At 35.0% G+C, this 14,235-nt stretch overlaps 1 protein-coding gene across 11 annotated transcripts in view; it reads left to right on the forward strand.

The window, feature by feature from the left end:
• LOC130442063 (SH3 and multiple ankyrin repeat domains protein 2) overlaps positions 1-14,235 on the forward strand; it is a 194,564-nt gene that overhangs the window by 158,867 nt on the left and 21,462 nt on the right. For 8 of the 11 annotated variants that reach the window (XM_056776091.1, XM_056776099.1, XM_056776082.1 and 5 more), the window contains 5 exons: positions 5,494-5,619; positions 6,916-7,096; positions 7,179-7,498; positions 7,556-7,817; positions 13,276-13,485. In XM_056776091.1, coding sequence (XP_056632069.1) covers positions 5,494-5,619; positions 6,916-7,096; positions 7,179-7,498; positions 7,556-7,817; positions 13,276-13,485 — 1,099 coding nt within the window. The remainder of the gene's footprint in view (positions 1-5,493; positions 5,620-6,915; positions 7,097-7,178; positions 7,499-7,555; positions 7,818-13,275; positions 13,486-14,235) is intronic. The other 3 variants (XM_056776118.1, XM_056776129.1, XM_056776138.1) reach the window with 1 other exon arrangement.

The following is a 14,235-nucleotide window of genomic DNA, read 5'->3' on the forward strand; positions in this document are numbered from 1 at the left end:
AATAATGTATCAACCACACACAATAGGTTTTTTTTTCTAAATTTATATAATAATAAGAAAAAACATTAACATAATGAACCACTCCTTTGAAAAAAAAAACATTACTTGCAGATTTTGTTTAATGAAAGTTAAAAGTTCATCGCCTCTTATATCTCCACCATGATCTAACTTATATAGATATATACAATAGTTCTTTTTTTTATTAACGTGTTATTAATATCTAATCCTCACTTAAGATCAGAACAAATACATTTATTGAATCGTTCATAACACAAAATAAACTTTTATAATTTAATCCCAAATAAAAAAAAATGTTTACGATCATTATATCTGAATATAGAGGATTTTTTATGATGTTTCACCATGTTTAACATAAGGAAGTGTCAAAAGGCCGAATCATAAACTTGACTTGCCATTTGCCGTTGCCGATTGACGTTTATTAACCCTATACCTAAACTCGACTTCCTGTTTGCCGATCGCGGGCGGGCGACGTTTGACGATCGCGGGTGACGTTTGCCGATCGCGGGTGACGTTTGCCGATCGCAGGCGACGTTTGCCGATCGCAGGCGACGTTGGCCGATCGCGGGCGACGTTTGCCGATCGACGTTTATTAACCCTTTTAATAAACTTGATTTTGAATTTGTTATTCTTTTCGACGAGTGTACTGCTTTTTGTTTTCGTGAAATTTTCGGATTTTTTTTTTTTGTAAACCGGTATATATTGAAAATAACGAACTGGGAGCATCAGGCAAACTCACGTGACTAACGCATACGGATGTGATTGGCTCTTTTCTATTGGTAAGAAAGTTGGTTACGAAATACCGACGCGTTCGTCGTGGTAAGGCGTTAAAGTAAATGTCTGAGTAGGTCTGCTGTATTTAAATGAGTCGAAGATGGACGCGAAACAATCAAGAATTAGTCTACGGCGAACCAGGTTCGCACCAGACAACGTTCGAAGCGTAGAACTGATCATTTGGGAGGACCTTGGGATGATCACCTTGATCACCTCCAATATCGTGAAGTAGGTGCAATGGATGCCCAAACTGTTGATCTTGCAGCAAAAATTAATAACTTTGGAAGATGTTGAAGCAAAAAGAAGCGGAGAAGTACACTATCACACTCCCGAAGGTGAGTGTTGTCTAAAGAATTGAGAAAGAAGGAGGAAGGGTCGTTAGTCGAAACAAAGACAACCAGGTCCACTTGTGGGGTTATGGGTACTGTATATATTGACTATCTTCCCAAAAAAACGTTCCATAAGTTCCAAAAAACACGTTAAAGCTGCTTATTGCTCAGAAACGGATGAGTATTCCAGAGAGCAATGCGATTCTTCACAAGGGTAACGCGTACCTTCATTTTTTACACAAATACTTACATTAAAGACTTGATATTAAATTTGATACTCCATATATATGATATTTAAAACTTAGATATTCTGATAAAATCCCGATATCACTTATTGTTTTTATTAATATTGACTAGGCATGTACTTAATTCTTTGAAGTAGCTATTGTACAATTTGCATTAACATTATCTAATTTTATCTTACTTGTATTATATAAAATTAGGTAATAAATCTGATTACTGTGGATAGTGGTATTATTTAAAATATATTCTGCACGATTTCCATTGACCAAACCCTACTACATTCTTTTTATAATTTAATATCTTTGCTATCAATTCCAGTAGGATATTTATTCATTTATGATGACGGACCTTGTCGAATACCTTTTCAAAATCTATAAAGCATAAATATACGTTGCGTTTGACATCTCTACACCTCTGCACCAAGACCAGAATGCTGAACAAGCCAAACTGAATACTGTGCTTCACTACGACTCAAATTATTAGAGAAATAAATATGGAGTTCTTAAAAGGATTACATACTGTTATTTTTCATGATGGGTCAATCCTCCTTACACATATTTCCACTATAAAAATATGGTTTTTCACCTTGGGTACCATCTTTCTTCAGTATTTTCTCTCTCAGTGTTTCCTTTCTCTAAAGTCTTCATACAATTGGTCTTTCCATCTTTCCAACTTAGTCTCTGCGCTATCACGTACTTTGCAATGTCCTCTCTTTCCATTGGGATGAAAATAAGTCTAATGGTGTTAAATCACACGATCTAGGAGGCCAATTCTGATTGTCTTTCGTGGAAAGTCATTGGTCATTGGTTGATCACCATCTTTTTTCAGTCTTTTCTGTTTCAGTATTAACTTTCTCTTCAAAATTTATCATATAATTGGTCTTTCCATCTGGATTATCGTCTACCTCATGGTCTATCTTCTATTGGTCTCCATTTGATAATTCTTTTAACATTTTTCTTTGATTATGTCAAACAATCTTCGTTTCTTTCCATCGGGATTGTTATTTCGCAGCTCATAATCATTTTCTTGTTAGTTCCAATTGTTCTTAGTTTTTCTTCGTCTTCTTGTATTTAGCCCACCACTTCAACTGCATGAGTTTGTCGCATTATTATATATTTTTATTGTAATGAAAGAAAAAGTTTATTACAAACGTTTTTCACCACAATTTGATTAGTTGAGTACAAAGCAATTAGCATGGAATCTAAAAAAGACGTTAAATGTTTTTTTTTTTAATTTATAATTATGCTCAAAACGTTTGCTGTGGCTTTTTTTATGATTTCAGATATTGTTTGCATGGCTTTAGCATCCACATCAAATTCACCATGTTTTTCACTAAAACAATCATCCATATAAATAGTTGATTCCACCAAAAATCAAAACTAATATTGAAGTGTCTTTAAGAATCGAATCGAATTCATTTATTTGCCAAGTAGTTAAAATATTTGTTATATTAATAATTAATTCAAAAACAAAGTCAAAATAACTGTGATGAGAAAATGAAATTTTTGAATCAACTTTTCTAATTAGTCGGGCAAACTCAGATCTTCAATTATCAAAATTTTGAGACTTCCATCTCCTCCAACTAATAACACGAAATATTCCCGAGAAGAATTAGATATGGATGTGTGAAAATAAACTTTCAAAAACAAAATGATGTAACTGAAAATATTTAAAAGCTACGACTAGTCATGAAGTACACGGGATAAGGTTTTTCCATGACCATTCTTCATAAATATGGCTGAATTTCGTCGAATCTCATCCTTTGATGCTTTAGTAGTTGTGGGCTTGTTGTCGTGTTAAATCATACGATCTAGGAGGCCAATTCTGATCACCGAAATTAAAGTACACGACCTGGAAATGTCTCGTGCACCATCAAGTCTTGTTGAAACCAAATATTGGCCACATCAATATCATCCAAGTCTCCCAGACACTTTCGCGCACATTTTTTCGATATTGACATTTGAACGACTTGTTTTTGTAAGACAAATGGGCATCTCCAACGGATCCCATCTCCTTGTATCGCCAAATTTCCATTATTTTTGACATTTCGTTTAATAATGAAGACACGTTTCTATCGTGTAACGCTCCAGGTTTACCAACTTTAAACTGTCAGTTGTCGTAAATTGGGAACGGCTCTATAATGAAGTATTTAAAATAAAAACAGTGATTAAATGAATTAATGAATAATAGAGAAGTTAATAACGTAAATAAATTGAAACCGCGTTATGTTTAAAGTTAGACAAGATTACGATTAATTTTTGGTGGAATAAACTTGTAATACAATCATATCACGAAACTATTAATATTAATTTAACAACGATTAAAAAATTATATTTAAATTTTATAGTTGTTGTAAATTCGATTCACAATGACAGATATTATGTACAAAAATTCTATTTATAGAAATTTGGAATTTTTAACGAGTTATTTTCATGTTTTTTTGGTTAGAAAGCGAACCCGATCAAATGATATAACACTTGGACGAAATATCGACAACAAAAAATATTTAAATTGTTGTTATTTCGTATTGGAATTAACAAAATAATTCCGGTTTAATTTTATATTGCAACAATTTTTGAAATATACCTCTTTGAGATATAGAGTGATAAACGTTGATAAACATTCAAGCATCCATTTTATTATAGTAGAGCTCCGAATTACCACCAAGTTGAGCTATTTTGAAAATTGAGTTGAGATTAACACAAACCCAAATCAAAAATAGTTTAGAGGCTGTTTACGGTGACTTAATTTGGAAATTGCAGTACGGACCGGCATTTTCAAAATAAGCGCTCTAAGGATTCTACACGAGCATTCAAATATGTTCAAGATGGATGCTTCGAAATCTCAAAAGTAGCGTCGAATAGAATATTTGTGTCACGAGGACCAAAGGAATGTCTGATGGATGGTTTTATATAATGACATCTAAAAGAGATTCCACGAAATACCTTTAGATTATTGAGGCTCCAAAGCTACTGGAACACCAAGCATGTAGCCCTGATCTAGCTCCGTCTGACTATTTTTTGTTTGTAAATCTGAAAGTCGAGTTAAAGGCTAAAATTTAAACTTGATATCGTGCGTTATGATTAGAACATCTAACTACTACACGTTGCATTAAATTTATTTTCAGCAAATCATTTTAGAAAATGTGATTTTTCTTGTTCAAACTTAGCTTCTAGTACCTAGAACTTTATCAAATACAATTGAGATAATGTTCTCTACTTCTTTTACGAGGATGATCCCAGAAGTACCTGGCCCGACCTAGAGATGGCGTTATTTGTTTGAAAAATCTCATAAAGCAAGTTTGAAGTCTGCACCTTGTTTAGTATTTGTTTGGCAGCCATCAATAGCGAACGTTTTCAGCGGATTTGTAAAAATGGCCATCGTTATGTGATTCAATACTTAGCATAACCAATTCTTCTCTGGATGAGACTGTTCCTTCGTTAAATATTGAATACGATCTGCGAAGACCAGCATCGCAATGGTCGACCAAATGAGATGACGACTCCATAAATGCTGAAGAAAATGTACAAAGCGATAGTGGATGATTGCGACTGCAGCGTTTGCTCACAATGGAACAAAAACAACGTCGAGAAAATGTTTGTATCGTTTCTTAACTATCATCACTTCCCACCCGAAGGAAAAGAAGAATCAAAACAATGGACTGAAAAGGGAAAATCGGCTCTAAAGAAGGCAAATACCATTCCATCTGAAGCAAGGTCATGTCGTTGGTTTTTTGGGATGCGCGTGGGATATTTTTTATTGAAAAATGAAAAACTCTTATTATGCAACGTTTGAGCGAAGAAATCAAGCAAAAACGGCAGCATTTGGTTAAGAAGAAAATGTTGTTTCATCAAGACTATGCACCAGCTCACAAATCTGTGATTGCAATGGCCAATATTAATGAATTGAAGTTTGAATTGCTACCTCATGCACCATATTCACCAGATTTAGCCCCCTCTGATCATTTTCTGGTCTTAGACGTAAAAAATGGCTCGGTGGTCAAATATTTACAAACAATGAAGATGCGGTCCGCAATTAATGGTATCGAACTTATTTTCTTTGTTGGGCTAAGTACTTCTGGGACCTCCTCCTCGTACATTTACAATTTCTTTACATATCCGCATTTCAGGAGTTAAAAGAAAGCTTCAACTATGGTTTATTTTCTCCTCCGGATAACGGGAGAGCTGGTAAATTTCTGGATGAAGAGAGACGTCTTGGGGACTACCCTTTTAACGGTCCTGTTGGTTATTTAGAGGTTAGTTTCACAAAATATATAACTATATACGTATAAAAAGTCGTGACGTAGCTTTATCAGTTTTAACATTATGTAAAAACGTTTTTCTTTCAGTATTATTGGTAATTTATGGGACCCAGGTCCCACTTACGAAAATCAAAATGAACTCGAAATTTTTTAAACGTAATTTTTGCTTTTGAAATTAATGATAACATCAGTAATTTGGAGGGGCCCGGGGCTTAAGTCCCGCTTAGACTTTTCCATAATCCGACGCTATACGAGGGTCGATACATAAGTTTTGAGATAGACAAATGAAACCAAAGATTCATACACTTTGATTAGCACACAAAACGGAAAAAATAATATAAAACACTCGTGACAGAAAGCTATTTTAAAGCTCTTGCTGAAAGAACTGATATTTTCCCAAATGCGAATGAGCAGCTACTTTAAAATACACATCACGCATTCTATGAATCATTAAATTTATGTCACGTCTCAATTTCAATATTGATTTTTGGCGAAAGAAAAAAATTTCACTTCCATTAATGGTTACTCAATTCTCGATAATGAATTTTCCAAAGCTCGAAATATATACTGAAAAGAATACACTTTGATATTTGATTGCCACAATCCCATTACTAAATTGTTCATAAACTAGTTGGCAAAAACGGAGGAATAATAAAAATTTATTATTATCAATAATTGGTTTTATCTCAAAAACGATTCATTATTTCGTGATAAAAAGTCCAAGTCCAAGACAATCAACAGTCCCCGTCACCGCGGCAGTTTAAAGCAACGTTTGAGTTTGTTTACTGATCCGTGTGCACATGAAATTCGTGCACTTGTAGATAACAAATGTAAAAATCGGCGTGGAAACAAAATAACGGATATTAAAAGTGTTGTAATCTGAAACCAAGTGTATTAATAACATAATTAAATATTGGTTTCCATAGAAAATCATCCCACGAAAATGATTCAATTCCAGTTTTTGACCAAGGTGATTGTTTCAAGTATCTATAAACATTATTATCCAGTTTCCTCTCGTAAAATTCGTAGTCAAATATATCACATTCCATTTTTTGAGTTTGTTTACTGGTCCGTGTGCACATGAAATTCGTGCACTTGTAGATAACAAATGTAAAAATCGGCGTGGAAACAAAATAACGGATATTAAAAGTGTTGTAATATGAAACCAAGTGTATTAATAACATAATTAAATATTGGTTTCCATAGAAAATCATCCCACGAAAATGATTCAATTCCAATTTTTGACCAAGGTGAATGTTTCAAGTATCTATATCACATTTCATTTTTTAGTTGAAGTATAAAAGAAGGGTGTATAAAATGATGTCACTCGACGAAAAACAATTGAAAAGTCTACATACAAGGGCCAATCTTCGGCGATTCATAGACTACGTACAAAACGGACAAGTGGAAAAAATTACTAAAATTTGTTCCAAAGGCCTAGATCCTAACTTTCACTGCCAAGAAACAGGTGGTGAGTTTCTTTTTCCTTTATTCGATCCATCTTCGTCTTTTTCACGTCGCAGCCGTTTCTTGTACGTGTATTTATTTTCTAGAAACGCCATTAACTATGGCAACGGGCATAAAAAAACCGGCGAAAGTATTAATGGCATTAGTGAACGGTGGTGCTTTATTGGACTACCGAAAAAAAGACGGTTCGACAGCCTTACATCGAGCCGTAGAACATCGAAGTTTAGAAGCCTTAAAAACCTTGTTAGAATTAGGGGCGTCTCCTAATTATAAGGATAATAAAGGACTAACGCCGCTTTATTATACAATAAGTCTCAACGTAGACCCGACTTTCACCGAAACTCTATTACACGATCACGCTACAACGGGCGCTCAGGACGCTCAAGGCTGGCACGAAGTGCACCAAGTAATAACACCCCAAATTTGTTAATAACTCATTTTTGATTGAAATTTTTTTTGTTAGGCTTGTAGAACGGGTCTTCTATCCCATTTAGAACACCTTCTGTTCTACGGAGCGGACATGAATGCCAAAAACGCTTCTGGTAATACTCCTTTACACGTTTGCGCAGTAAATTGTCAAGAATCCTGCGCTAGATTGTTACTATTCCGCGGCGCTGATAGACAAGCTTTGAATTTCGCCAATCAAACTCCTTGTCAAGTCGCCGTCATCGCCGGTAATATGGACCTAGCGGATATCATCCAAAATTATAAACAAGAAGATGTCGGTAAGTTTTAACTTTATTCAATTTGGTTCGAAATAGAGATTGTCTCATTCATGTATCGATTGTATATTGACGTAAGGCATGGGACAGGGAATTCGGATTGAAACGCTTTTTATATAATGATTAAGAGAAAAGAAGGAACAGCGTGATACTCAACCAACGAAATTGACAAACCTTTAAGGCACAATTACACCTACTAGATAGCTCGGACGAATGTGTGGTTACATTTCAACTGATCAGATCGAAAACGGATTTCTTCTTCTCGCTAATATTCGCCATTTAACACTAGATTCATAAAACCAATTTTTTCCGTTACGAGATTTTTTTGAATCTCTAATTTTTTTCTTTTCTTCGTTAAGCTGAAGTTTTTGGAACCGTTGGTGATATTTATATCAAACACGCTGTTTACACTACCACTACACCAACATCCACTGTCTAAAACTTGTTTGTATAACCAAGCTGTCGTCTTCAGACTGTTTATCTGGGACTATAACTTGGTTATAGATACCTAAGTTGTCGTCTTCAGAGACTGAAGATAAATAGTTCACGTTCAGTCTCTGAAGAAGATCATTTGGTTATAGATAACCAAATTATCTTCTTCAGATACTGAAGATTAACAGTTTAACTTCACTAAATAGTGCAACTTCAGTCTCTGAAGACGACAATTTCGTTATCTATAACCAAATTATCTTCTTCAGAGACTGAAGGTGTACTATTTATCTTCAACCTCTGAAGACGACAACTTGGTTATCTATAGTTCACCTTCAGTCTCTGAAGAAGATAATTTGGTTATATATAACCAAGTTGTCGTCTTCAGAAACTGAAGATGCACTATTTAGTGAAGGTAAACTGTTTATCTTCAGTCTCTGAAGACGATAACTTGATTATAGATAACCAAGTTGTCGTCTTCAGAGACTGAAGATAAATAGTTCACTTTCAGTCTCTGAAGAAGATCATTTGGTTATATATAACCAAGTTGTCGTCTTCAGAAATTGAAGGTGCACTATTTAGTGAAGGTAAACTGTTTATCTTCAGTCTCTGAAGACGATAACTTGATTATAGATAACCAAGTTGTCGTCTTCAGAGACTGAAGATAAATAGTTCTCTTTCAGTCTCTGAAGAAGATAATTTGGTTATATATAACCAAGTTGTCGTCTTCAGAAACTGAAGATGCACTATTTAGTGAAGGTAAACTGTTTATCTTCAGTCTCTGAAGACGATAACTTGATTATATATAACCAAGTTGTCGTCTTCAGAGACTGAAGATAAATAGTTCTCTTTCAGTCTCTGAAGAAGATAATTTGGTTATATATAACCAAGTTGTCGTCTTCAGAAATTGAAGGTGCACTATTTAGTGAAGGTAAACTGTTTATCTTCAGTCTCTGAAGACGATAACTTGATTATAGATAACCAAGTTGTCGTCTTCAGAGACTGAAGATAAATAGTTCTCTTTCAGTCTCTGAAGAAGATAATTTGGTTATATATAACCAAGTTGTCGTCTTCAGAAATTGAAGGTGCACTATTTAGTGAAGGTAAACTGTTTATCTTCAGTCTCTGAAGACGATAACTTGATTATAGATAACCAAGTTGTCGTCTTCAGAGACTGAAGATAAATAGTTCACGTTCAGTCTCTGAAGAAGATCATTTGGTTATAGATAACCAAATTATCTTCTTCAGATACTGAAGATTAACAGTTTAACTTCACTAAATAGTGCAACTTCAGTCTCTGAAGACGACAATTTCGTTATCTATAACCAAATTATCTTCTTCAGAGACTGAAGGTGAACTATTTATCTTCAACCTCTGAAGACGACAACTTGGTTATCTATAGTTCACCTTCAGTCTCTGAAGAAGATCATTTGGTTATATATAACCAAGTTGTCGTCTTCAGAAACTGAAGATGCACTATTTAGTGAAGGTAAACTGTTTATCTTCAGTCTCTGAAGACGATAACTTGATTATAGATAACCAAGTTGTCGTCTTCAGAGACTGAAGATAAATAGTTCACTTTCAGTCTCTGAAGAAGATCATTTGGTTATATATAACCAAGTTGTCGTCTTCAGAAATTGAAGGTGCACTATTTAGTGAAGGTAAACCGTTTATCTTCAGTCTCTGAAGACGATAACTTGATTATAGATAACCAAGTTGTCGTCTTCAGAGACTGAAGATAAATAGTTCACGTTCAGTCTCTGAAGAAGATCATTTGGTTATAGATAACCAAATTATCTTCTTCAGATACTGAAGATTAACAGTTTAACTTCACTAAATAGTGCAACTTCACTCTCTGAAGACGACAATTTCGTTATCTATAACCAAATTATCTTCTTCAGAGACTGAAGGTGAACTATTTATCTTCAACCTCTGAAGACGACAACTTGGTTATCTATAGTTCACCTTCAGTCTCTGAAGAAGATCATTTGGTTATATATAACCAAGTTGTCGTCTTCAGAAACTGAAGATGCACTATTTAGTGAAGGTAAACTGTTTATCTTCAGTCTCTGAAGACGATAACTTGATTATAGATAACCAAGTTGTCGTCTTCAGAGACTGAAGATAAATAGTTCACTTTCAGTCTCTGAAGAAGATCATTTGGTTATATATAACCAAGTTGTCGTCTTCAGAAATTGAAGGTGCACTATTTAGTGAAGGTAAACTGTTTATCTTCAGTCTCTGAAGACGATAACTTGATTATAGATAACCAAGTTGTCGTCTTCAGAGACTGAAGATAAATAGTTCACTTTCAGTCTCTGAAGAAGATCATTTGGTTATATATAACCAAGTTGTCGTCTTCAGAAATTGAAGGTGCACTATTTAGTGAAGGTAAACCGTTTATCTTCAGTCTCTGAAGACGATAACTTGATTATAGATAACCAAGTTGTCGTCTTCAGAGACTGAAGATAAATAGTTCACGTTCAGTCTCTGAAGAAGATCATTTGGTTATAGATAACCAAATTATCTTCTTCAGATACTGAAGATTAACAGTTTAACTTCACTAAATAGTGCAACTTCACTCTCTGAAGACGACAATTTCGTTATCTATAACCAAATTATCTTCTTCAGAGACTGAAGGTGAACTATTTATCTTCAACCTCTGAAGACGACAACTTGGTTATCTATAGTTCACCTTCAGTCTCTGAAGAAGATCATTTGGTTATATATAACCAAGTTGTCGTCTTCAGAAACTGAAGATGCACTATTTAGTGAAGGTAAACTGTTTATCTTCAGTCTCTGAAGACGATAACTTGATTATAGATAACCAAGTTGTCGTCTTCAGAGGCTAAATATAAATAGTTCACCTTCAGCCTCTGAAGAAGATCATTTGGTTATATATAACCAAGTTGTCGTCTTCAGAAACTGAAGGTGCACTATTTAGTGAAGGTACACCGTTTATCTCCAGTCTCTGAAGACGATAACTTGGTTATAGATAACCAAGTTGTCGTCTTCAGAACCTGAAGATAAGCAGCAATCCAATTCTACGAGTTGTGGCTATTAAGTAACGAGATTAGATGCTACAGAAAAGTACAAATGCGCTAAAGGTTAGCAACTGTTAGCTTTTTAGTCTGAGGCTTACTGTTTCGAATTAGATGTCTACCACGTCTGTAGACAAACCAGTGTAGCCGTCGTCTTCGTTTATACGAGGATTTTTGTTGTAGAATCGTCGATGTTGCGGGTTTACTGTAACCTGGTGAATTATTTTAGCAACCAAATGTCCGACGATTGGGAATAGTGCAGCCGAAGCTGTACCCATCCTTCCCCAATTCAAATTTAAAAAAAAACAAAAAAATGTATCTCCTAACCTAGAAGAACGTTTTCACTTATCTTGAGCTCACTTTTTATTCTCTTCTGGCCAATGGTCGACACCAACCAGGTCAACACAACTCCAACTCTGCAGAGGAGCAATTCCTATATCAGGGCCAACTCCAACAAACCTTTTTTTCTATAAAAATGTTCCCTTATCTAACGGATTGTTGTGAAATTTCACTCTAAACTGCAGCAACGAAAAAATCGGGCACAAACGTTCTTACACTAGTCGAACTTCTGCCGAACACTCAGTAGGTGTAATCGGGCCATTAGAATTACTCCCACCACAACAAAATTAATCTGGTAGTAACCAAAAAACAAAATATTGAAGCAGAAAATGGTTTTATCAATTTTTAATTGAAGATATATAAAAAGTGTTTCAATTGTGTCTCTTCTTCTACAAAATAAGAAAATTTTTTTTTATAACAACAATGGCATGCGATTCTTTTATATTTCACTTTAATTACATTTTCATAAAATTCTTTACGAGGGTGGTTTCGGAATTACACAACAATATGACGCGTAATTGCGAATCAATTTGACAGAATACTTCCCGTTAGGTGTCAAACTTATAAAACGTCATTCAATTATTTCATTTCAACAAATGGTTATCTAAACTTTTAATTTTGAAAAAAAAAAATTATATCTGCTTAATGTCTAGAAGACGCTGCAACATTTTGAGTACAATAAAAATTCATTAAACTCGAATAATCTAGAAAATTACGTTGAAATATAAATTGGAATTTTTGAATAAACGCGCGAAAAATTTAGTCTGGACTTTTTCGAAGCGTAGAGACTCACTTTTTAGTGTACTTGAGCGAAAATCTGCGGAAATAAGATCCTCTCCAAGACTGAAGTGATTGAATAGTGTTGCGCTTTCCGAAAGTGGTGGTAAACATGCGTGGAGCCCTAGCACAAGGAACGTCAGTGCAGACTGTACGCGATGGGTACCAAGACTTCTGCATTTTAAGGACAAAAGACGTTTTTCATGTAAAAACAAGCACAAGAGGTTGAATCCTTTTACACTCGCACTACACACTCCGCCATTGTTGACATTCAGGCGTCAGTCGGCGTTGTGCTACAGCCACGTAAACATGTTCGCCAAGTGTGATTCGTTTTTTACAGGCTGAAGGTCGTAATGCTGCAGAAATCGATCGGAGAATTAGTCGTGTGTATGGGGAAAACTCCAAATTCACCATAACTGCTTTGTCTACGGAATTTCCAGAAATTTCTAGGTCTGTTAATTGGCGACAACTTTCTTTGAAGAGAGTATTGAAAAGCTTGTCCACAGATATCACAAATGTCTCGATCTCTTCGGTGATTATGTCGAAAAGGTACCGTAGTTGTACCAATCTTTTTGGTAATGAAATTTCAACGTAATGTGTCGTATGGTAGGGGTTAAACCCGAAAAAAAAAACGTTAAGTAACACATAATTTATCAAGTTTATTAAGCATAACCGATTCATATGTGTATTTTCAGAACAACCCTCGTATATTTTGCATGTTACACCGAAATACTTGAACTATAAAAACTTAGAGTGGAAAATTGATGTTAATACAAAAAGTTGTTAATAAAAATGAGGTTATGTTAGTTTATATCAAAAGAATTGATGATTGAATCGATTTTCCACTTTCTTGATGTCGAACGTGTTACTTTCAGTCCCTTTTCGCGGCCCACCTAGTTATAATCCGAAGCGTAGATCCGCGATTGGTTGGCTGAACAGGGCACCGTCCATGAGTACCCTTGCCCTACCTCCAAGTCCTTGTCCTAGTGACAGATCCTCAGCACCTTTCAGTTCGGCCAGTTCCAGTCTTTCGGAAGGAAGCGCACTACCGGGACACGAAACAGACACCGCTAGCATCGTGACAGGTAAAGTATGACGTATCTTCTTCTATCTTATCTTTACAAAAATTGCAATAGGAACTTTTTGTTTTTGTAAATTACATTTTCCATTATCATTTTGAAAATATATTTTTGCCGTATTGCTACTTCGGGAATCACTACTTCGAATAATCAAGGAGTTCGTTACTTACGCCAAAATATGTGAGAATCTATTTTAGGTAGATACTTACCATAGAAAACTTTAATTTATTCAATTTTTCATCATACTTTTAACATTTAGACAAAAATTATATACTTAAAACTTTTTCATTAACCCATTAATGCCCAATTCACGTTTTTTCACACTAATTTAATGACATTTATCTTAAAACGTTGCCGGCTTGTCTTTGCAACCGCTAAATTGACACCGACGTTGTTTTTCTCGTTTTCCGATAAAATCTTCTATTTCATCTTACTTGTCACTAATTTCAACACTTGATTTTAATATCGACGGTAAGCTGAGTGTTCAACCTTTCATTACTCGTTGCCCATGTTCAATTTTCAGGCAAGGAACAGCAATTTGCCTCCGGAAAACATTTATTGTTATCATCGGTACCACTTTTATTTTCTTCGATTGGTATTGAGCACTTTTCTAGCAACCAATCGTGCTGATCTACAACTCTCATATGTCGATTGTAATTATTCACATTATTGGGTTGTAGAATCGGCTTCTTTTGTCTACTCCATCGGTGTACTGTTACCAAAGGATCTACTGTGTCAAAGTTGGAAGCTACTGAC

Source organism: Diorhabda sublineata, chromosome 1 (genome assembly GCF_026230105.1).
Source record: "Diorhabda sublineata isolate icDioSubl1.1 chromosome 1, icDioSubl1.1, whole genome shotgun sequence".
Classification (NCBI taxonomy): domain Eukaryota; kingdom Metazoa; phylum Arthropoda; class Insecta; order Coleoptera; family Chrysomelidae; genus Diorhabda; species Diorhabda sublineata.